The 25540-nt window shown below is 41.3% G+C and overlaps 1 protein-coding gene across 2 annotated transcripts; it reads right to left on the reverse strand.

The window, feature by feature from the left end:
* Window positions 1-492: 492 nt before the first annotated feature.
* mtg1 (mitochondrial ribosome-associated GTPase 1) lies at window positions 493-22935 on the reverse strand. Of its 2 annotated transcripts, none has more exons than XM_084321167.1 (11): window positions 22665-22935; window positions 16175-16241; window positions 15602-15704; window positions 12007-12093; window positions 11840-11896; window positions 7730-7820; window positions 7572-7633; window positions 5859-5955; window positions 5090-5171; window positions 4173-4281; window positions 493-2537 (listed from the first exon to the last, which is right to left on the reverse strand). In XM_084321167.1, exons 1-11 carry the CDS (start codon window positions 22765-22767, stop codon window positions 2328-2330), a joined length of 1068 nt encoding a protein of 355 aa, XP_084177293.1. In that variant the 5' UTR covers window positions 22768-22935; the 3' UTR covers window positions 493-2327. The 2 variants fall into 2 exon arrangements, with proteins under 2 accessions (XP_084177293.1, XP_084177294.1); XM_084321168.1 differs by having other exon boundaries at window positions 4169-4281.
* Window positions 22936-25540: the final 2605 nt, after the last annotated feature.

Consider the following 25540-nt stretch of genomic DNA (forward strand, 5'->3'; position numbering starts at 1 on the left):
TGTGCAGTGGTAGATGTAGGCTATAATAAAATACATGTCATAAAAATACAGGTACCTATTAATTACATGTATTGTTGGTATAACTCTCTTTTAGTGTCAAGTGTCTCAACTGTTGAGGAAGGAAAAGTGTGAATTTAAAACATTTGGAAACACAGTAGAAACTGAACTGGTAGAAGAGCCGTTCCTTGTGATGGCCGCCGTACACGTGTTTAATAATGTTGTCATAGGGCTGCTCGATTATGGCAAAAATCATAATCACGAATATTTTGATTGATATTGAAATCACGATCATTATACACGATTACTCGTTGATTTGAAAACATCACATGACTACGACTGAATTAAGTTTTGCCTTTCTTCTTGACCAAAGGCTACCTTTCTGTCATCTTCTACAAGTTACCAAAGACATTTAAAAATAACTGGAGAAACACCCTCCTTCCTCTCAAGTCAACACAAGCTGAAACTTTGGGCTGGGGGGGGGGGGGGGGGGGGGCACACACCAGCATGCGGCACAATAACCTTATCTCGATTATCTTGTTGTCATGATCGTGCAAAGCCAAAATTGTCATTTAAATTGAAAATTAAACCTGATTAATCGTCCAGCCCTAGGTTGTCATGGAAATCAAGTTTTGGTGCAGGAGACTCTTCTGGTGGCAGTTTTGATAAATCATTATTCCAACTTTCTGATTCACAGCACTGTGTCCAATGTTTTGATTGGAGGATCAAGAAAGCAGGGTGGAGCTTGAGATAGGTCGATTATCACGAGTATAGGCCCTTTCTAGAATAGAGGGCGGGGGAAAGGGGAAATGAAGCGCGGGGGTAACCACGAGTGTCATATGTACATGTTACATGAAAACCAGTTGTCCTTGGTATTGTGGTGTTATGGTGTTGGTATTATGGCCTGAACTCACTGGATGGTTTATGTGTCAAGAGACATAACTGTAAAACAAGCTGCTGCTCTCACCCAGTGTGTTCACATTATAGTATTTAAAGATAAACGCATCGTAGTGAAAACGTATCCTGGCTAATATCGGCATATGCTGGCTATCATATTGGGGTTTCTCATGCTCCAGATATAATGTTATCTGGGTTATTGTAAACAAGCCATGTGAAGTTTACATGGAAGAAATCAAAAATGGAATCACTCCACAAACAAAATGGGATGTAAATATACATGTGACCACACTCCTCGCCACCCATGACTGTTATGCAGGGTCTCTTGAGTCAATCCACCAATCACAGAGCAGCTTTCCACTTCCAGTAGACGCTCAGGGTCCAGACTGTTCTTATCTGTATGTGCACTACTCTATTATAATTATATTATTAATTATATATAACTATTATATATACTTACATACTGTACAATGCTGTACTGAAAACAAGATTCTCCACAGAATAAATACAGGTTTTATTACCACACTGTCTTTATGCTAATAAACACATCCCTTGTACAAACTGTGTCACATGTCTGCTTCCTTCATTCTGGAGAGTAAGACTAGGGCTGGGATGTTTGTGTATATATATACACACATCTCTCTCTCTCTCTCACACACACACAACTGTATCTTTTATCTGCTAAATGTTTTAAATTACAGCAGTTTTATAAAGAATGTATAAGGGAAATCTCAAACTCTGTCCTCTTTTCTTGATCATCCAATCACAACTGTTGCTCAACGAGGGCGGAGAAAAATAGGGCGGGGCTTGAGATACAGTTTTAATTGAACGACAACAGAATATTTTGAATTTGGGCCGGTATGACGATTCAGCTACAAAGTAAGAAAAACGTCCCGTCATCGCGGTGTCATCGTGTCTATTGGGAAAATGACACACCATCATCATCATCATCATCATAGAGCTGAAAACTAAAACAACACATTGTGATACATGTTGTTGACCATGTTGCCTGCGATAGAATAACTCAAGGCAGAATTAGGTGATGACACTTTATTCAACCTAAAGACTTGTAGGAGGGATACAATGTTCTGGCATCTGCCTCAGGTTTGACAGCGCATTTGTTTGACAGCTGGCTGTGGCTGTCTTATGTGCCGACTCTTCGATAAATATGGTTTTCTACTTTGGCGTGCTTTTGAGTCTATCATTTCTGGGGGGGGGTTTGGGGGTTCATCCCAATCATTATAAGAAGCAGTTATTTCCCAGCGAAGACATTCTGTGATATATCAGTCAGGGGTCTGGCTCTGGTTGTTTGTTTGTTGTCAAGCCTGCCTGTTCCGCGAAGAGCACCCGTCTGAACTATATACAGTAGTCCCAAGCAGTGCTTCTTCCTTTGCGTTTGTACTAGCATACTAGCATACAGTTTTGGGTCGTGTCTAACAGCTTCCAGGCTGGACACCGTCCCCCTGGACCTCCTTCATTTCTAACCCTGCTTCCAGGTGCCGGATACGTTGTTTAAGACACTCTGATTGTCCATGTTGGCTCACTTCAGTCGAGCATGACTTTTCCCAGCTCTCCTTTCCTGAAGCATCTGATGAAGTCGTAGGCAGCCGCGCTGTAGTTGGGGATGGTGATGGTGATGTTACCTGGTGGGAGACGAGAGCAGGACATGTCATTACTATACTATACTGACGTGTGAGCCCAGGGCCGGACTGGGGAAATCATTCAGGCCAGGAAATATAGTGCGAAATATAGCCCCAGTCAGGCCACTTTTTAAATGGGGGGTCTGGGGGTCCCCCACCAGGAACATTTTAGTTACAAAGACTTAATTTCCTGCATTCTGGTGCAGGAATTTTAGAATTTGTACCATTTAAATGCCAGTGTTTGGGATGGCATTACAAATAATTGTTAAAAAAACAAACAAATTTAAATATTTTCAATATATCAAATGCAAAGTGGATTTTTCTGGGGGGGATTATTACAGGCTAGCATGTGTCAATGATTAGCAACACTGATTTCGATGGATTTTCTGTTTTAGATAGTTCTCCAACTTGTGTGAGTTTAGACTGCGTTACCCTCTGTCGCGGTTGTTCCCCACCTAGGTTATCTTAACTCACACCGCCGCAACTAGAAACACTGGCCTGCTTCTAAGTTCAGTGGCCTGACTGCGGGCAAAAACAATATTAATAAGAATAATATATATATATATATATATATTTTTTTTTTTTTTTTAATCTGTGCAGGCCAGGCCACCGGGAAAACTCCCGATGCTCCGGGCCTGTGTGATACTCTTGAGACAGACTACAGTGATTTTAAAGATATACGCAATTGTGAAAATGAAGGGTGTTCCTTAACGACCTTCTTTTCAAAGGTTCCCGTCATGTTGTTGGGAAGATGCAGACGACTAGGTCAAGATAAGGGATAAGGGTGGTGCTTCCTCAAAACAGGCACACTTCTCGCATTACAACATGTACATTTAGCCAACACTTCTATCCCAAATGACTTACAGGTTCTGTACAACAAGTCAGCAGGAAGGGTACAACTCTGGCAGCTGATTGTTCGTCAAACAGTTTTGAACTTGAGTCTTAGTGTGCATAGTAGTAAAGACATATTAGCATAGTAGGTAGTAATATAGGCAAGGTAGATTACTTAGTAGCAAAGTGCATGATAGTAAAAGACAGTACGAAAGTTATTATTTAAAAAGATTTTTTTTTACAGAAAGTAATAAGGTCGCTGTACATAAATCTTGTAATGACTGATTATCGTCTGACAAATAATTGGATTTGCAGTACCCAGATCAGTCGTACAACGAGATGGATGTTGCTTAATGTGCTGTATTGCAATGGGATTTAACCTGCAGGCTGATCTGAATCTAAGTAATGATCAAGACCTAAAACAATGCAAAATAATGATCATTGTCTCCTATAATCGTGATCACACAGCAGCAGCACCATCGACAGAACAAGCCCTTGAATGCCGATCATCATTACGTGAAATAGTTCCACACCTTGCATTCTTGGCCATTGAGTAAGTCCAATGGAGAAGTCGGCGGTGCCTTGCTCAAAGGAACATCAATAGCCGTTTTTCAGGAATCAAGAGTTGATTTTCAGACTAGACGGGGCATAAATACACTCAAGCTGATGGTTGGCAATTATTTGAGTGATGGTGTGTAGCGTTACTGTGATGCAACATGACTATATGAACTGTTCCTCACCCACTCCAGTGATGGTGTGTAGCGTTACTGTGATGCAACATGACTATATGAACCGTTCCTCACCCACTCCAGTGATGGCTTTGACGCGTTGAGTCTTCCCCAGTTTCACAGCGATTCTCTTGAGGACGTGCTGGATGTTGTCACTGGGCTCTGTGAGGTTATACTTCTCCACGTAACTACACACACACACACACACACACACACACACACACACACACACACGCACACACGCACGCACACACACACACAATAACCATCATCAGTGCTTCTGTATGGGAACGGGGTAGCCCGTTGTCACAAATGTGTGCACATTAAAAGAAAAAGAAAAATATTCTTTTGCAGTGAAATCTTGGGGCCAGCTTAGAAACAGACTCATTGTCTAATACGTTATTGCTTGGTTCTGTGTGTGTGTGTGTGTGTGTGTGTATGCATACGTGTTTTGTGCAACCTTATATACTATCCTTAAGTTGCAGGAAACAAATTACAGCAAATGGATTTCTTTATTGCAAATGTATTTGCCTCCCGGACGGGGGGTAGCACACACTGGCACGCGGCACAATAACCTTCTTATCTCGATTATCTTGTTGTCATGATCGTGCAAAGCCAAAATTGTCATTTTTTTTTTTATTATAAAAATTGTCATTTAAATTGAAAATTAAACCAGATTAATCGTCCAGCCCTAGGTTGTCATGGAAATCAAGTTTTGGTGCAGGAGACTCTCTTCTGGTGGCAGTTTTGATAAACATTATTCCAACTTTCTGATTCACAGCACTGTGTCCAATGTTTCATTTCCATGACAACAATATGAACATTCCATGGAATCCATGGACCACCCCCTAATCGCAACTCAGCACCATCTTGTTTAAAGATCCGGGGGAAAGCCCTGCTTGTGTTCTGTATTGGAGGGGATATCCTGCTTTCACACGTATAATACTAGATAAAGATAGCGGGAGTTATAATGTGGTGGAGGATCTTCGTTCTCACCTAAACTTCTCTAGTCTGTTGAGGGAGTAGAGTAAGTAGTCAGCAATAACCTCTTCACCCACTAAATGGTCCAGAATAGTTCCTGAAGAGACACAAAAAACAATTACACATGACGTCTCCCAAAAAGAAGGGACACCAATATTCATGCATAATGACACAGGGTTGATGCTAGATCACACTAGTTTTATTTGTCACATACGACACAAGACATGTCGTGAAATGTAGGTGGCCATGCCGCCTCGAGTGTGCAAACATACAAATAATACAATAGAATAATAATAATAATAATAATAATAATAATAATAATAATAATAATAATAATAATAATCTTTATTTGTATAGCATCTTTCATACAGAAACTGCAGCTCAAAGTGCTTCACAACAGAAAAAAGACAGGTAAAGAATTTGCACATAAAGTGCAGACATATAAAATCACCGTTTTTCACATTAGGATCTAACATCCCAACAGGCCACCTTGTTTATGGTTTTAGACATGATAAAAAAGTTATAAGAATATACAAATATACAGTTCTGCTATTAATAATATATATATATATATATATATATATATATATATATATATATATATATATATATATATATATATATATATATATATATATATATATTATAATGAATTATAATATAATTATTCATTGATTTTACCCTGACAAATGAAAATTATAAATGCCAGAGGTTTGGCACTCATGGAAGGTGTTTTTGCAGATATGGAATTTGATGAGTGGAGATCTCCATTGAATCCACTTACCACATAAAGCCAGCTTCATTCCTGTCTCAAGGTCTGGAATTTTAGGAGGCAGGACTCCTGGCGTGTCCAATAGGAACATGATGGGCCTCACACACACCTGGGGGAAAGGTACCACACTGAACTATATCAAACCCCGCCCTCTTTTATCTTGATCCTCCAATCACAACTGTTGCTTCCCTTGATGCAGCAGTTGTGATTGGATGATCAAGAAAAGGGTGTGTGGTTTGGGATAAGTCAATAATACAGGCACTAGACCTCTCCAAGTACATAATGTGTAGTAGCCCGACAGTCGGATGTTTACAGGCACATCATGTGTACATACAGAAATAAGTTTAATTTTTTTTAAAGCATATAAAAATCACACAGCATATAAAATCATAACAATAAGACAACAAGACAAGACAAAGAGCAAGGATAACAAATCAATTAAAACATGTACAACTTGATTGACAGAGGTTGGAGATCAAGGCTTTAAACTCTGCAACAGAGTGTAGAATATCAAGCTTTAAGGACTGTTGGAGTTCATTCCATGAGCTAGAGGGGCATCATAACGAAATGCAGATTTACCCTGTTCAGAGCAAACTCTGGGGACCTTAACACATTGGCGACCGCTGGGACCCGTCTAATATAGTGGTTGAGGACCAGCTTTTGTAAACAGACCTGTGTCTTTTTGTAGAGCTAAATCTATACGTTATAGTATTGCTATCTGTCCATTCTCATTGTCAATTGAGTTCATAAACCGTCCCTTCATAATGGCATAAAGAAAAAAAATGCATCAATAGGTTGTCATTTTATAGCGCCATGAATATAAGCATTATAGCGGATTTTGTCTCGTATATTTACTGGGAGGCTAGATAAATGGCTAATAGCTGCTAACGTTATATCCAACGGCATTTCCGTTTTATAGATGCTAAAGAAATAACTCAAACTGCATATCATCGGGACAGTCCCAAAGCATGTATGCATCAAAAGGGGGGGGGGGGGGGGGCGGGGGACGTTGTTTATTATTATTGATTACCAATAACAGTGTTTGTGTAACTAGCCACATACGCTGCTCGGCTGGTTGCGTATCATAGCAAGCTCTGATCTGGCTGTAATTTATGTGAAAAAGATCTTACCATGAGCCGGTGGGATACCCCCGAGCATTTCCCCGTTATCGATCAGCATCTGGTAGATCGATATGTCCATTGGCTGATGATAAATCCCCTTATTCCATGGTGAAATCTACGATTCTAAACGTAATCCACGGTACATGATGCTGATTCAGAATCCGGGTACTAAAAATCTCCATTGAAAGAAAAAAAAATAAAGTCATCCGTTCGCCCACAGGGCACATTGCAGTAGCACAATGGCGCCCCTAAGAGGATATGGCCGGTATTGCATCTTCTCGAATTCACAGACTAGGGAATATGCAGTGCCGCTCCGCGACCTTGACCCGGTTAATAAAATGGAATAAAAGCAATAACAACTTGCCACGGCTATATACGTGATTCTGTCCACAACGCATGGATTCGAAACCCGTATAAACTCATGGTCGGGCGGCAAAGTGTTAAGGACCAGCCAGTCACTAGAACGGGTCCCATAGGTTCCAAAATTCTACAAACAGATACACACCTACATACAATATCGCACACATGCGCATGCCCACAAAATCTCTTTGACCAATAGTCAAAACTGAACTGAAATAAAAAGCCACGCCACACAAGCACCAACCTGAATTCTAGTCAGCACAGCTCTGGTTATACCCGGCTCTCCGCCCACTCTAGAAGCACGACCTGGAGACAGAGACAAATCAAAACTATACTCGTTAGAGAGAGGAGAACGTGAATGACACTCGATATAGGAACTCAAAGATGCAAAGGACTGTGCACCTTTTTTCAAATTTGTTCTCCGTAAGGAGTTGATGAGAGACGACTTCCCCACGTTGGGAACCCCGATGGCCATCAGGCAGTACTGCGTGTCCTGAAGGTTTAGTTAGAGAGGGAAAGAAATCAAGCTGTTTCTCAACTCACTGACGACATGTTCAAAAGTCTTTTCCCAGCCAAGGTAACAAGATAATTCTAAATTGAATTAAGATAAGAGGAGAAATTCCTTTACTGATCCCCTTGGGGGGGAATTCGGGCGTCATAGCGGCATGGGGAGGGGAGGTACAGGTATGGGCAGGGTATTAGTAGACATAAAGACATAAATATAGGAAATACAATTAGATCTGAATATAAAAATATGAACAAATAAACAGTGTAAACAATATAATTAACTTGGAATGTAAAAATATGAAGAAAATAAACTGTGTAAACAAAGGTGCAGATGAGGGTATGTATGCCCATAATAATTATACTATACAGTCAATGTCAATACAAAATGTTTAATTTGAATTATTAGTTGATTTGACCATGACAAATGAAAATGATAAATGCCAGATGTTTGGCACTCATGGGAGGTGTTTTTGCAGATATGGAATTTGATGAGTGGAGACCTCCATTGAATAATCATGCACTGTATCTATAAGGGGTGGGAATCGCCAGAGACCTCACGATACGATACTATCGCGATACTTGCGTCATGATACGATAGTATCGCGATACTAAATATATCGCTATACGCTGAGTATTGCGAAAGAATTATATATATATATATTTTTTTTATCACATTTAATTTATTACCTTTTTTCAACTGCAAAGTAAAACTTTGTCAACATGTTTTATCTAATAAAATAAAGTTCAGTCTGTTCATCTCACTTCAATCATTTTTATTGCAGAACATGGTATTTTCTCAAGCAGACAGATGTAAACACTGTAATCTGTGTTGCATGTACCTGACAAACTGAACTGTTTGTATTACAGTCATATTCCAACTTAACTGAATGCACATGTGTGTGTGGACTACTGTACTATTACCAGTGATGTACCTGAACGCGTTCAATGAACGATCGTTCGTGAACGCGTTCGTATTTTGGGCGAACGTGAACTGAACGTACTGTATTTCCGCTAGAATGAACGTAATTGAGAATGCGTTAATTCTCAGCGCTGTATAACGGCGTTCAAAAGTGCGTTCATTCTCAGCACTATATTATAACAGCGTTCAAAAGTGTGCCAGATTTCATATGCCTTTCAGCCGAAAACCCAGTTAAAACACACCGTAAACAGGCTTCAAAATAATGCGGAAAGCCACCCAATCTGGCAACCGCTCTGGGCGGGGCTTCGGGGAGTCTGGTAGTAAAGCAGCAGCACTCGCACTTTCAGAAGGCTCTGCACTCGCTCAGAGTCAGACTCTATGACGTATGAACATTTAAAAGAGTTTTAGTTAAAGTCAGTAAATGTTTTGCACTTTGAATATTGAACTTTGAGGTACAACCTTAGTTTCATACCTCAGCCTGGTTCCTACCTCGTGTTGTGTTAGTACATAGTTATGTCGGCACATGTTTATATGTTATATGTTTGCACAATGACTACTTTCACTTTTGGTACTTTAAGTATATTTAGATTATTATACTTAATAAAGACCATTCAAGCAGCACGTCTTTCCTCATGTTTTTTTTTAAATATACTGTAGAGATGAAAGCTGTAGCTGCTACTAGTGTGGACTGAATGGGCGGCAGCAAAGCGTTATGGAAATGCCAGTATTCTGTGGTTCTATGGGTTGTGGCAATACATTTGACAATAGCTCGCAGCAACGTATTGAAAAAAGAACTATAAACTATAAATTAGTTCATTTTTGAAACCATGAACTTTAGTTCAAAATTTTGAATTATGAACTGAACTAGTATTTTAAAATGTGTGAACTGTGAACTGAACTAGTTCATGTAGAAAGTGAACTTTCCCAACACTGACTATTACAGGTATTGAAATGAACAATGCAACTTCCTTATAAAATAAATAAATATATATATATATATATATATATATTTTTTTTATGAATAATTAAACATCGATACTGTATCGATACAGTATCGCCACGCAAAGTATCGCGATACTACTACGTAGGGCTGGGCGATATGGCCAAAAACGTTATTGCGATAAAATTATAAAATTATTTTCATATACCGTACTTTTCGGACTATAAGCCGCGGCTTTTCCCCCCATTTTTCTACCCTGCGGCTTATATAACGGTGCGGCTTATATGTGACTCGACGTGACCAAACCCGAAAATGTAAAAATCTAAATATTGCTTTTTTGACTGCATTGAAATGTTATTCATCTGTTCCCTTATTTGCTAAACTTAATACAACTTGTAAATGAGTTAATTCTTGTTATTTTTCCGACAGTATTGTGTCCCAATGCTAATTACATATGGTAATTAAACATTAAAACACCTGCGGCTTATAGTCCAGTGCACCTTATATATGTACACATCATTCAATTTAGCTGCTGCGGCTTATATTCAGGTGCGGCTTATAGTGCGAAAAGTACGGTAACTCGATATCGATAATTATCGTCGATATAATGTCTGTCAAGTTTAATTAACTTCTTATGCCCGGCAGCGATGGACGGGCTATTAATAGCATAGATATATATAATAGACTTGTTTTGCTGCTGCGAATGTTGATGTCGTCATCAGTCCGCGCACGTTAGCAGTTAGCCGACAAGCGGACTATCTCATGACAATGTACTAAATATTACCCTAAAATACTCTCTTCCGCCCCAATATATTGAAACGACGTCCACTGTATACCCCACACTACTATAAACGTGGCCTCAGAATTCACGCCACACACATACTCTGCACGTAAATATATAAAATAGCGCCGTGCAAGCTAGTTATCCTAGCCAGCCTGTTGTTTCTAAGCGGTGTATTCCATGACAATGTACTAAATATTACCCTAAAATACTCTCTTCCGCCCCAATATATTGAAACGACGTCCACTGTATACCCCACACTACTATAAACGTGGCCTCAGAATTCACGCCCACACACATACTCGGCACGTAAATATATAGAATAGCGCCGTGCAAGCTAGTTATCCTAGCCAGCCTTGTTTACTACTAGAGTCCTACCTCTCTACCCAGAGGTGCACCGCGGGTCTCCTTCACTGTCGGCCATCTCCTTCACTGATTGGTTGTTAGTGCGTGTGCTCATATCCAAGCTTGGAAAATCGATATATCGAAACTTTGCGACCACGTTTCATGTTTATTTCGAGGAAATAATTTATCGCGATAGTTATCGTTTTATCGCCCAGCCCAAGTACTACGTATCGATTTTTTCCCCCACCCCTAGTATCTATGATGAGGCTCTCTGAAGCTCTAGTCTCAGATCACGACCCACCACATCACACAGCACTTCTTATTCATCTTACATGAATCTTGACATCATGCTGTGTTCAGCATTCACAGCCGAAGTTGAGTTCTTTAATGTTTAATCTCGTGGTCTTTCATCTCTTGTTGTTTACGAGAGCAAGTGGCAATTACCTCTTGCATGAGACAGAAGTAGGCGTTCTGTTCAGCTACATAGGAGCGTCATAGTGAAATAGGGTGAAATGTAACTGTTTACACATTTTTCATATTTCTATATTCAGAGTTAATTATATTGTTTACACCGTTTATTTTTTCCTCATATTTTTATATTCATATATAAGACTATTTTTATTTCCTATATTTATGTCTTTCTACTATTACCCTGCCCATAACTTTACCTCCCCTCCCCATGTTGCTATGATGCCCCCATTTCCCAGAGGGGATCAATAAAGGAATATCTTATCTTATAGTCAAGTCAAGTCATTTATTTATAAAGCACGTTTAAGAACTCAAGAGCCAACCAGTGCTGTACAATCAAAGCATAAAATGTCATAATATAAAATACAAAAATACAAAAAGGCACAGCAGGACAAGACAGTACATTCAGAGAATAGGACAACAGTAGGCCAACACACCGTGTTGTGCTGCGTGTCAGAATGTGCAAAATAAAATTACATATGCTGTTGATATGTCTCTGTCTGCACCCATGTCGTTACAGAGGTTACTTGTTCAGATCTGTGGTCATCTCACCTCTTCTCTGTTGAAGCGCGGTTGGCTCTCAATCAGCTTCATCACATTTGGAATTAACTAAAAACAGAGTCGACTGACAGAATTAGTGACATTACAACAGTCTGTTTAGTTTACCTTCGTCTGAAGTCCCTCTGAACCCTCAAATCCTTTGTCTCCCTCTCTCTCACCTTTTTGACATTGTCGTCGCTCTGTTTGAGACAGTCTGTGAACATGACGTTTCTGACCCCACTTCTCTCCAGCTCCTTCAGGATCCTCTGCAAGGACAGTGAAAGATGTTTATTTTTGGGACGTCATGTCAGAAAAGCAATAAACTCAAGACGGTGTCCCGGTTGGCAGAACAATGAGGCGAAACAATGTGACACGCTAGAGCAGAGGTTCCTTGACAGGTGATCCCGTACTGTTTATTTTTTTTAACACGACAAAGCACCAACACTATTTCATGCCTCAAGAGTGACAGAAAAGAGTGACATAAAAGTCTAACTGCTCGTGAGGTTGTCAATGACAACCATTTATATCACTTTATATGTATATGTTGTGTCTGTCCACTATGTTTGTTAATTTGTCATCCCCCCCCCCCCCCCATGTAAAGCGACCTTGGGTCTTCTGAAAGGCGCTATAAAAAACGAAGTTATTATTATTATTATTGTGTGGCCTTTGCCCTGTGCCACCCAAAAGCTTTTATTTCATAATAATTAACAAGGAGACATTATTGCTGTAATCCTAGTTTGATTAGGATTTTTCCAAGGACCTCATTTCCTCGTCAGTGAGCCCCACTCACAGACCTGACCTAGGTGTTGGGATACCATGTGCTAGGGTGTAATAGTAGCAGACTACAATGTGCTAGGGTGTAATAGTAGCAGACTACAATGTTCTAGGGTGTAGTAGTAGCAGGCTACAATGTGCTAGGGTGTGTAATACATTTACATTTAGTCATTTAACTGACGCTTTTATCCAAAGCGACTTACAAGTTTTGTACGACAAGTCATCAGGAAGGGCACAACTCTATCAGCTGAGTAACAATGTTCATCACATCTACTGGCTTGGGTTGTTTTAAATGGCTTTTGGTTTTGTTTCAGTTGGTACTTGAACTGGTCAGAGAAAGTTCCATTTTGTACTTTCTGTTCACAGGGGGTCTCTGTGCGGAAAGACGACAAAATGACCATCGGCGTGACCCTGCCCTACCGCAAAACCTGTTGTTCTGATGATGAGTCTATGCTGCTGTCCAAGTCAGACTCTATAGGCGCAAACATCTCCATGTGGGCATCATTTTTCTCCTCATCTGAGTCTGAATCGAATAATAGCAGCAGTAATAGCAGCAGGCTACAATGTGCTAGGGTGTAGTAGCAGCAGGCTAGAATGTGCTAGGGTGTAATAGTAGCAGGCTACAATGTGCTAGGGTGTAGTAGTAGCAGGCTACAATGTGCTAGGGTGTAATAGTAGCAGGCTACAATGTGCTAGGGTGTAATAGTAGCAGGCTACAATGTGCTAGGGTGTAGTAGCAGCAGGCTAGAATGTGCTAGGGTGTAATAGTAGCAGGCTACAATGTGCTAGGGTGTAGTAGTAGCAGGCTACAATGTGCTAGGGTGTAGTAGAGGCAAGCTACAATGTGCTAATAATAATATAATTGTTAGACTAGAAGTCTTTATTTGTCATGCAGTTTTTAACACACACGCGAGATGGGCGACCCACAGGAACACACACACACATGCACTGAGTCGCAGATGAAATGTCTCTGCACTTTTCCCATCCCGTTGTCCTTCCCCCCATGGGCAGCCGGGAGCAGATAGGGCGTCAACGTGAGCCGCGCCCCGGGGACCAGCAGGCTACAATGTGCTAGGGCAGGGATTCTCAAACTTTTTCATACCACGACCCTATTTTATTTAGGATTTTTCTTTGGGGACCCCACACTTAATGTATTATGTAATTTCAATGTGGAACTAAGGAATATCAAAATAAAAGCACACGTTGTTGCACTTGATCATGCATATTTATTTGAATTACAGCACTATGTTATCAATACACATTTATAAAACGAGCCAAAATATGTCGCCAGAACATTAAAAAAGAAATTATTTACTTGCCAATGCGCGACCCCACTTTGGGTTGCGACCCGTAGTTTGAGAACCACTGTGCTAGGGTGTAGTAGTAGCAGGCTTACTGTACTTGCTAGGTGTTGGGATACAATATGCTAGGGTGTAGTAGTAGCAGGCTACAATGTGCTAGGGTGCAGTAGTAATTAGGGGTGGGAATTGCCAGAGACCTCACGATACGATACTATCGCGATACTTGCGTCACGGTACGATAGTATCGCGATATGCTGAGTATTGTGATATTAATATTGCGATATTCTTAAAAAATAAAATAAAAAATTGTATTACCTTTTTTCAACTGCAAAGTAAAACTGTCAACATGTTTTATCTAATAAAATAAAGCAGTCTGTTCATCTGTTCAATCATTTTTATTGCAGAACATGGTATTTTCTCAAGCAGACAGATGTAAACACTGTAATCTGTGTTGCATGTACCTGACAAACTGAACTGTTTGTATTACAGTCATATTCCAACTTAACTGAATGCACATGCGTGTGTGTGCAGGGAGCGAAATTAACTTTTTGACTCACCGGCCGGCGGCCAGTGGCGGGTAGATGGGAAGAATCTACCCGCCAAGCATATTTCTTACCTGCCAACCTTTTTTTGATAAAAAAAAATGTATTATTATTTTATATAATTTTTTTTAAATAAAATATATATATTATATAATCATACTTGTGATTGTGTTATCTGCGAGACATCGCCACCTCGCTGTCTGCAAACAGCTCCACTGTCTGTGTGTATACTCGAGTGGCCTCCAGCTCCAGCAAGGATTCTCCGGCGCTGCAGCTGGACCCTAAACGCTACATTCAGCATGCAAAAGGATTCTCCTGAGCTACAGCTGGGCCCTATTCAGCAGCCCTCACTCATGCGATGTAAGCCAGGGACTCGAATACGCATGTTGTTGTAGGACATTGATGTCAGAAGCTATCTGTAGCTACTGCTGGATGGCGTTGGGACAACGCCTCAGTGAACTATTTAGTTTACTGCGACATCTCGTAGTGACTAGTGAGCTACCTAGCCAACGGAGGTATTATGCACTGGACTATTGCTGGAGCATTTGTTGATGTCGGGAGCTATCAGTAGCTAGCCGGCTGGATAACGTTACACAATGCCTCATGTATTAAACTAAGTGAATAGTTGACTGGGTCATTTTGTAACGGTAGCTAACGTTATCTCACGAAGGTCCCACACTGACTAGACTAACGTCACGGAGACTGTCGGAGGCAATAGCCTCTGTTTACATGCAGGCATACAGAAACAGGTGGGGAGGGGTAGGAGCAGCAGCAGCAGCAGCAGTGCGCGGTGCGCTGCATGTCTGTGCTGAGACAGCGAGTGAGAACTCCGCTAAAGAATTGGATCATGATTTTCACATGACTATTTGATTGCCCGCCACACGGCGGTCAGACCTCTCAGTGGGAGGCGCCAAACGTAAAAACTGAGCGCCAATGGCGCTCTCTAGTTTCGGTCCCTGTGTGTGTGTGTGGACTACTGTACTATTACAGGTATTGAAATGAACAATGCAACTTCCTTATACAAAAAATTTAAATAAAAATTAAATATCAATACTTGGCGTCCCTGTATCGATACAGTATCGCCACGCAAAGTATCGCAATACTACTACGTATCGATGTCCCCCCCACCCCTAGTAGTAGTAGCAGGTTTACTGTACCTTCTTGCTGGATAGATCAGCCAGGTCCATCTTGTTGAGAACTAGTAGGTGAGGTCTGACATCTAGATTCTCCTGAAATTGAGGGTTTCTTCCTGAGACAGGGATGTTCTGCTAACGTTAAAGAAACATGTCAGAAACAAAAGCAATCATCATTCTCCTCACCTCTGTAGTGCAATGGTCTCCTCATGGCAGTAACACCCTGATACCAGACACTTGAATTGATAAGACTGATGATTCCCATCAAAATAGACACTTAACAAGATTTACTAGATATTTATTTCCAGCATCCCACAATACAGGCCCACTACAAATATATTTACCACACTGATACAGCAACTAATTAACAATGGTTGTCTTGTCTTGCATGCAATAGTTATTTTCACTGCTTGAGTGTATCGTGCCTGGCCTGTCATTCCCCAACAACCACCATCACCACAAACATCCTCGGAAACAGACAGTATTTGACTAAATGATATACAGCTTCCACAGATCTGGTTGCAGATTCACTGAACTTGCCAAAAGGTAACATGATATTTCCCCACTCTAAATAATACAGCCACAGATGAAAAGGATATTCTGGCATCATGGATTTCTATGATGCAGTCCACATTCTTGAGGCTGGCTTTCATTTGCTTGAGTCCTGCAAAGAGAGATGTGAGAGAATTCTGAGGAATCGTAGCGGATTAGGCTAGGTTATATTATACCGGCTCAGTCTGGCTTGGCAATTAAGGATGAAAATGTCTCATGGAATACCACCTAATTTAAGAATGGATTCCATATAAACTATGCTATTACTATCACCAATGGCAGCCCAGTCAATAATTGTGAACATTATCACCAACACTATCACCAACCCAGATAACTAGCCTTTACCATGTGATGTGAACACTATGTGTAACTGAGGGGTTACAAAACCCTGACTGTATTAAAGATTGTGATAGATTAAACCACTGCTAGGTATGTACTTAGTATTACTGGCCAGACAGTACATCTAATATATGGCAGACACTCATAATAACACGGCACTGACAAAGAAATATCATTTGAGGGTATTTATTATTATGCAGTAAATGTTACAGATATGAGAATTAGGGTCGCGCTTGTATGGCGAAGAATAGGCATAAAGTCAGTCAGTAGCATAAGTCAATGGGAATAGAATAATTCCTACGATGGGGTACTAGGCTAACGCCGCCTGGCGTAGAATGGCAATTATAGAGGGCAACGCTGGTACAGCTGGAGACAATGGGTTCCTCCCAGAGTTGTAAGCTCTGGAGGAGAGAGGAATGTTCGGATACTCAGTCTGATCAATTGAAGAAGAAGGGGATTCACGTACAGAAGCCAGTCCTTGTAATCCAAAGCTCAGCATCAAAAGCAATAACTGTAATCCAATTGCACGATAGCAATGACGATAGCCAGCTAGCCTCGGTCCATGAGGCCAGCCCGAATGTAGATCCTCAAGGTGGTTAAATCCAAACGACAGTGGAGATTAACGATGCTCTTCTCCAGGTAGTACGTTCCACAATCAATATAATCCAACCAATACTGGTTCTGCAATCGCCGCCGTCGGTTCTCCTGTGCACATGTCCAGTAGGTTCTCCGACTAGGCCTCCTCGTGTGCTGGTACCAATGTATTTAGTCCACGCGCACTGGCTAAGGTCCACTAGCTAAACGAACGAACTGCTGGGTAATGCTGCACACGAACGAACTGCTGTTGGCACGATACACAATAATTAACGACTCTTTACTTCACATTAAGCTAAGTCGAACTTGACGTTACTGCATTAAATCTGACACTTTTACTATTCACTTCGCACGTGGTTCTCAACGCTCTGTTAGACGAACTACTTCTCACTACATTAGAATCACACTGCGTGATGAACGACTCGATGAACTGCTACTGTTCGCACCTGCCGCCATATATATACTTAAGTGGCTTTCTAGTGCCAAAACCTAACCACTTGCCCGGAATCAATGCGCTGCCAAGGGCATGTCCTGACTAGCCCAGACTCGCCCTTGAACCTGTCTGAGCGCGAGACTGCCTGGCGCCACCGTCAGGGGGCATTATCCATAAGGAAAGTGAATATTACTAGGATTTACACGCAGGCTTAAAGGGATATAACGTGTATATATAAATAATATACAAGGTATATAAAACAATAAATGTAGATTCTCAGCTTTTAATCTGGCCCTTCACAACACTATGTAAAATCTGTTCCATGAGCTTTGGGAAGGTTGTTCGTGCTCATCATTCATTCATGAATGAATTAATTAATGAATACTTTATTTAACAGATTGCAGAATGGGTACAATACACTATGAATTGAAAATGGGGGACCCTGATGTAAACAAGACACGTCTTTCTCTGGCCCTATTCCCCGTACCTGGTTCAACTAAGTCGATCAAGAGTCCCATTATCCAGATTCAATTAACCCGATGTTTGAATCCGGGATTTTCCTGTTCCTCGAAGGTGGATTCAGTCTCGTTCATTCGAACCAGACTTGAGACTCAGGATAATTGCAAAAGACAGCAGGTGTCGATAGCAGAAATCCTGATTTCCTAACGGCATTGATTGATTGATTTAAAACTTTATTAACAGATTGCAGAATGGGTACAGTAATGCAGTACGGCTCAATAGCCTCGCCGACAAGTTAAATGCATAATCTATAGGCTAATTTTAAGTCCCTCATTACCCCAATCAATCAGATTATATTTCTTTAAACGTGCCTGCTGGCAGTAGGTTTATGGATTGAATAATCAAATGAGATCTTGCTATCGAAATATCTTTCAGAATAAGGATACAGCTCTCTTATCCATTGATGGATGTATGGTGGATGTTTTATTTGTCTGGCACCGTGGTGTGATGGATCGTCCTTATGCCTCTCACGCAGTCGACCCGCGTTCGAATCCCCGTCTTTTCTAATTTATTTGCTTCTTTTTGCAATGTAAATGCTTCAATTTGGTGCACTTTGAGAGCTATATAAAGAATGACATCCTCAATGCATGTAGATTTATAATATTTTAACTTAAAACTAGGCTACTTTTGCGTATATAGTTAGAGCTGCCGCGGTATTGATATTTTCCTTACCGCACGAATTTGCGAAATATTTCCTACCGCCGCGGTTATTACCGCACAGTGCGCACAAAAAAAAATAAGTTTGAATGCATTTTTTTTTTTTTTAGTAGTCTACTCTTATAGCCTGCCTCTAGTCTAATGGCGCTTTTCCACTGCATAGTACCTACTCGACTCGACCCGCTTTAGGCACCTGGTACTTCGTTCCTTTTCCACTGCAGCCAGGTACTACTCCGTTTGTCTCTGTGTGGGGATGCAGGCGGGGCCGCTCGCTTGTGTACACTGAAAGCTCCGTGGGCATAGATGTCCGAGGGCTTGCAGCAAGCCAGAGTTTAACACAGTTTCAATCAATCAATCAATCAATCAATAACAACATTAACCAGACTCTCGTTGCGTCTATTCTGCCAAAGCTAACGTTACCTCTCATTGTGTATTCTACCAAGCAAACCCGGGTTTAACGTTACCTCTCGTGTATATCGGCTGACGATAGTATTAGGCTAATAACAACAACAAACTTAACACATCAGCGATCTTGTTGTGACACTAAACTCTCCGCTCGGTGGTAAATTGGGTTGATGTCGGTTTTGTTTCATCAATAAATAAGGCAGAATACACAGTGAATCCATTCTTTTTTGTTTATTGCTTGGTTCTGTCGCAAACAAATCCTGAATGAAATGCATCCTTAGCGAGGCAGTAAAGATGGCGGCGCCGGCGTTCTGTTTTCGTTCAGAGGCTACAAAGTGTGACGCGTCTCTCTTCTGACCAGTCAGTGGTCTGCAATGTTTCACATGACTTTTCTGGTACCACTTCTACCCAATAGGGTCGCTTGGAACCGAGTAGGGTATATCTGCAGAGCCGCAAGCCAACTTTATTATTATGATAAAAAACAGCGGTGACGCGGTATTCAGCCTAACTCTGCGGTGAGCGTGATGCAACAGCGATACCGCGGTAATGCGGTTATCGCGGCAGCTCTATATATAGTCATTAATATTATATTCCAAAAAAATTATATTGGAAACGCGGGGTTTCGAACTAGGGTCGTTCGCTTGACAGGAGTGAGCACTAGCCGTTGCACCACTGTGCCAGACGAGATATATCCATTGTGTATCCATCAATACAAGAGACCCATGTTTCGAATATTTTTCTTTTGAATGAAGTTTTATCTCTTTATTCTCAAATGCATTAATGTGATGTCAACGGCTCATTCAATTGCTCAAATCCGTCAAACAGCGCATCTCATTCTCATCAGACATTTTAATCCCAGTTACAATATCACAATAACATGTGAGTGATGATACAATTCAACAATCCTCAGATTCCTCGTAATTCATAATCCACAAACACCACAATCCACGCATAGACACTTCAATTTTATGCTTGAATGAAACACAATCCGGGCGCTCCGTTAAGCAAATCTACAGCAGAGAATATATGAAACTAATCAGAGCCAAACGGCCGATAGGTTTCATTCTAGGGATGCCCCGACATTCTAGGGATGCCCCGATCACGTTTTTTGCCACCGATACCGATCACCGATCGTCGTGAGCCATATCGGCCGATACCGATCCGATACCGATCGTTTTTGATTAAAAAGAAATTAAAAATTATTTTATATAAAAAGTTTTTTTTTTTTTTTTTTATAAAATATATATATTATATAATTAGACTTGTACTTGTATTATCTGCGAGACATCGCCACCACGCAACAAGTCAAAATGCTTGCTATCTGCAAACAGCTCCACTGTCTGTGTGTACTCTAGTAGCCTCCAGCTCCAAAAAGGATTCTCCGACGCTGCAGCGGGACCCTATTGGTAACGTTATGCTTTGGTCATTTCACATTCAGCAAGCCCTCAGCTCGAATACGCATTCAATCAATGTTATAAGACATTGATATCAGGAGCTATCTGTAGCTACTGCTAGCCGGCTAGATGACGTTAAGACAACTATTTAGTTCAATCGGACATTTCGTTTTGAACTGTTAACTAACGTCAGCTAACGCAAGCTAACGGAGATATCAACATGGACTACTAGACTTCCTGGGGCATTTGTTGATATCCGGAGCTATCAGTAGCTAGCCGGCTAAATACCGTTAGACAATGCCTACTAAAAGTGAATAGTTGACTGGGTAATTTTGTTTAAAGGATAACTCCACTATTTTGGGAAATTAGCTTATTTAACATCTTCCCTGGAGTTAGACAAGAAGATGCATACCTTTTTTGTCTCTGTGCGTGCATTTTAGCTTTGGGAATAGATGCTCCGTTAGCATAGCTTAGCTTCATCACTGGAAGTGAGGCAGGACAGTAGCCTTACAGTGCCTTACAGTGTATTGCAAGGTCTGACATTGACCAAACTTGATATGCATGACCTTGGTGGGCTCTAGGTCAACTCCTGAAAAGGGGGTCAATGTCAGACCTTGCAATCAAAAGTTAGGGGCGCACTGAAATTATGGCAAGGGTTATTAGCCCCCTAACTTTTGATTGCAAAGTCTGACATTGACCCCCTTTTCAGGAGTTGACCTAGAGCCCACCAAGGTCATGCATATCAAGTTTGGTCAATGTCAGACCTTGCAATACACTGTAAGGCACTGTAAGGCTACTGTCCTGCCTCACTTCCAGTGATGAAGCTAAGCTATGCTAACGGAGCATCTATTCCCAAAGCTAAAATGCACGCACAGAGACAAAAAAGGTATGCATATTCTTGTCTAACTCCAGGGAAGATGTTAAATAAGCTAATTTCCCAAAATAGTGGAGTTATCCTTTAAACAGTAACGATAGCTAGGTAGCTAACGTTAGCTCAGGTCGAATGCACTATCTAGACTCAGCAGAGGAGGTCCGCCTCCTCTGTGTTTACAAACTCTACACGGGTACGGGCGGGGCTAGGGAGGAGGAGCAGTTTGCAGGTCCTGTGCGTCTGAGACAAGCGAGTGAGATATCCACTTGATCAGTTTCTGCGATCGGCGAATATGACTAATTATCGGAATTCCCCGATCGCATATTTATACTGATTATCGGCCGATAACGATCGGTGGCCGATCGATCGGGGCATCCCTATTTCATTCATTTATCCCCACGGGATTCACATTTGCAATGCGCCGTTATTAAAATAACCACATGCAGCGTGTATCGCGACTCCGAGCGCCGTATATGACGTGCATTATTTTATTTAGGACAAAGTAAATCTATAGGCTGAATAGGATTTATTATCAGCATTTAGTTCTATTATTATACATTTCAAAAGCCCCCTCTAGGAAAACGAAGCACAACAACATAATTCAGAATGGTATAATGGGATCTAGACTGTGAGAAATATAACTAACTAACTGAACTTAACCCTGCTCCGGACCAGGTTCAAACTTTCTGATCCGTTACCATGGTGATTTAGAAAATCCGACTTCGGGGAACAGAAAGGTCTGGCTTAAGTCAAGCTATGCTGGAAATTATCCGGCTAACTCAGTTAGCCAGGTACGGGGAACATGCTTCTGGTCTGCATCCCCTTAACAATTGTGTATATTGAGCTGTACTGTATTGTACCCATTCTGCAATCTGTTAAATATAGTTTTCATTCATTCATATTAAGCCATGTTGTTCCTTGTAGATGAAATTATAGTTAAATGAATCTATTTTTCATTTGGCTAGAGACCCATGGGAAGCACGTTAAAACTACTGGACCAAATCAATCAATCAATCAATCAATCAATCAATCACTCACTCACTCACACACACACACACACACACAACCATCATGTGTCCTCAAATAACACCCGAATCATCTTATCTTAAAATATAATGTTAAGGTAGAATCTGTAATGTCGTCATCAAACCGCGACCTCTAAGCAAGAGTCACTCTCTTGGTATTGCGTCGTTTACATCTTAATGTGTAGGTTGGACTTGGGAGGCTCTGCAGAGAGAGGTCTGGAGGAACGCACATTGAATCAGTTGGCTCTCTTGCCCAGAGGTCACTGTTTGACAGCGTGACAGATTCTAGTGGGCTCACCTCTAGCCATATGTCCGGGGAACCAATGTGCAATGTCGCGTCCACCAAAGTCGAAAAAGCTTCGAAATTTCTCTGCATTGCGGAGTGCATGGTAAAGTTTCATAGTTCCTGTTATAACAACGAAGTGCACTTTCCTTTCACGAGTTCAAGACTTTGCGCTATTATTTGGATTCTTGCTGCATAGATATATATATATATCTATGTCTTGCTGTACAGCCATGCCCATGCTGTGCGTTACATTGTTTACACGCCGACCGGAACCTGTAGTCACACAGATTACGTTCCGCTGGTTCTCGCAAATAGAATAGTGTAGTGCCCGGAGGAAAGAGGAATAAACGGAGGTAACGTAATGTTTGTTTAATGTACAAAGCCACGTCAGTAAACAAGAACACAAGCACATGAATCGCCAGCACAGTAATGAATGAATCACAGCCAGTGCAACCGCAATAGATGTCCCCTCTGGCCGCGGTGCCAGATCATTAGTTCCCTCCCACTACACAACATAGTCAGAAGATGAACACGAACCAATACTGTAGTCACTACACCAGATTAGAATAGAAATACTTTATTTATCCCGGTGGAAATTCGGGATATAAGTTAACCAGAGATTTGGCTTTGCGAGATAAACATCAACCAAACAGCTGCTGTTTTGCATGTCCTAACCCAACCCCCTCCAATGTACAGTCATTTACCTAGTATGGTTTTGTCAATAGTTCAATGTACAATTGTGTTTGTTTGTACAGTGTCTCCTCCCCCCCCCCTCAATGTACAGTGTTACTTGTTTATACAGTGTGCCCCCCGCCCCCCCCCCCCCAACCACCTCCAATGTAAATTACCCAGTATGGTTGTCAATATCCCAATGTACCCAACCCCCCCCACCCAACCTCCTCCAATGTACAGTTTCTACGTCAAATGTATATACTCCCTTTTCTTGACTCCTTCTGTATCACAAACAGTACTGTATTTGCAAATCTGGTATGTCATAAATGTATAGATGTAGCAGTACTGACTATCTGTATGTCATGTATGTCATATATGTCTATATGAATTGAAAATGGGGGACCCTGATGGAAACAAGACAAACGTCTTTCTCAGGTCTGCATCCCCTTAACAATTGTATGTATTGAGCCGTACTGTATTGTACCCATTCTGCAATCTGTTAAATAAAGTTTTCATTCATTCATTCATTCACTGCACAATGTCAAATTAAGGAAATTGTGCCAGGAGATGTAATGGACCGTAGCCCGTAGTCCGTCTCGGGTACCAGTGATTGATTGATTGATTGATTGAAAACTTTATTAACAGGTTGCAGAATGGGCTTTCGTCTTGTTTACATCAGGGTCCCCCATTTTCAATTCATCGTATGACATACAGATAGACAGTACTGCTACATCTATACATTTATGACATACCAGATTTGCAAATACAGTACTGTTTGTGATACAAAAAGAGAGTATATACATTTGACGTAGAAACTGTACATTGGAGGAGGTTGGGTAGGTGGGGTGGGGGGTTGGACTGTACATTGGAGGTGGTTGGGTGGGTTGGGTAGGGGAAACTGTACAACTGTACAAGCAAAACTGCACATTGGAATATTGACGAAACCATAGGGGGTTGGGTTAGGACATTTACAGGGGCCAGTTTCGAATTGCAGTCTCCCGTAGGTGTTCTTTGAGAGTGGTTTTGAAAGTGGGTAGTGATTCACATTCCTGGTGTTGTGATCGTGGTATTCACTGACCTTTGGGAAGTATTTTGACATGTACATGATGGGTACCTTAGTTGTGTAGTGTATCTTGTAGACCAGGCCCATTGCAAGTTGCTGTACTCTGTCGTCTACTCTAAGCCAACCTAGGTTGTCAAAGTGGGCAGGGGTGAGGTGGGTTCTAGGAGTAAGGTCAAGCAGTAGTCTGACCAGTTTGTTTTGAGATGTTTGTAGTCTTGTTTTTAGTGCCTTTGAGGTGCTTTGGTAGCATGAGGTGCAAGCATAGTCATAGTACCCTTGAATGAGTGCTCCTGCCAGAGTCTTCAGGGTATTCTTGTTTACCAGAGAGGAGATCCGGTACAAGAATCAAGTTCGTTGGTTGACTTTTTTTTTAATTACATTGGATGCCATTTTGTCACAGGAAAGATTTGCCTCTAGGATGGAACCTAGGTATGTAATTTCATATTTCCTTGTGACAATATTGTCACCCACTGTAACTGAGAAGCCGTCGGTCTTGCTGAGTTGTTATTTGAACCGAAGAGAATGGACTCCGTTTTACCCAGGTGTAATGATAGTTTGTTATCAGCGAGCCAGATGCAGATTTTGCCTAGTTCCGAGCTGAGGGTTTTTTCAACCTGTAACTTGTTCTTGTCAGAGACCAGCAGGGCTGAGTCATCCGCGAACAGGAACAAGTTGCAGTCACAAGCTGACGACATTTCATTTGCATAAATTAGGAACAGTAGCGGTCCTAGTATGCTTCCTTGTGGAACACCACAGCTCACTGTGAGGGGGGGGGGGGGTAGAGTACCGTTTACCTCCACCATCTGTTCTCTCCCCTCCAGGTAGGATTGCATCCAGCTCACTGATAAGACTATCAAAACCAATTGCTTTTAGCTTGTCAATCAGAATGGAGTGATTGACAGTGTCGAAGGCCTTTTGTAGGTCCAGTATGACCATGCCACAGTATTTGCCCGCGTCCACCTCTTGTTTGATGTAGTCGTTTAAATAGAGAAGGCATGTGTCAGTGGAGTGGGATGTTCTGAGCCAGATTGGAATTCGTAGATTAGACTTTTTTCCACAAGGTACTTTTCGACCTGTTCGTATACTATTTTTTCCATGACTTTTGAGTGGTGGCATGAGATCGCATTCTGCCAGATGTCTGTTCTGCATGTCT

The sequence above is a fragment of the Notolepis coatsorum genome, assembly GCF_963971535.1.
Source record: "Notolepis coatsorum genome assembly, chromosome: 9".
Taxonomy (NCBI): domain Eukaryota; kingdom Metazoa; phylum Chordata; class Actinopteri; order Aulopiformes; family Paralepididae; genus Notolepis; species Notolepis coatsorum.

Coding starts and splice junctions, on each gene's coding strand:
- mtg1 (XM_084321167.1), bottom strand. CDS start 22,767: ATGAAACTTTACCATGCACTCCGCAATGCAGAGAAATTTCGAAGCTTT. Junction 16,242..22,664: donor CCCCGGACATATGGCTAGAG/GTGAGCCCACTA, acceptor CTCTCTTTGCAG/GACTCAAGCAAATGAAAGCC. Junction 5,956..7,571: donor CTGTGCTGACTAGAATTCAG/GTTGGTGCTTGT, acceptor CCTTTCCCCCAG/GTGTGTGTGAGGCCCATCAT.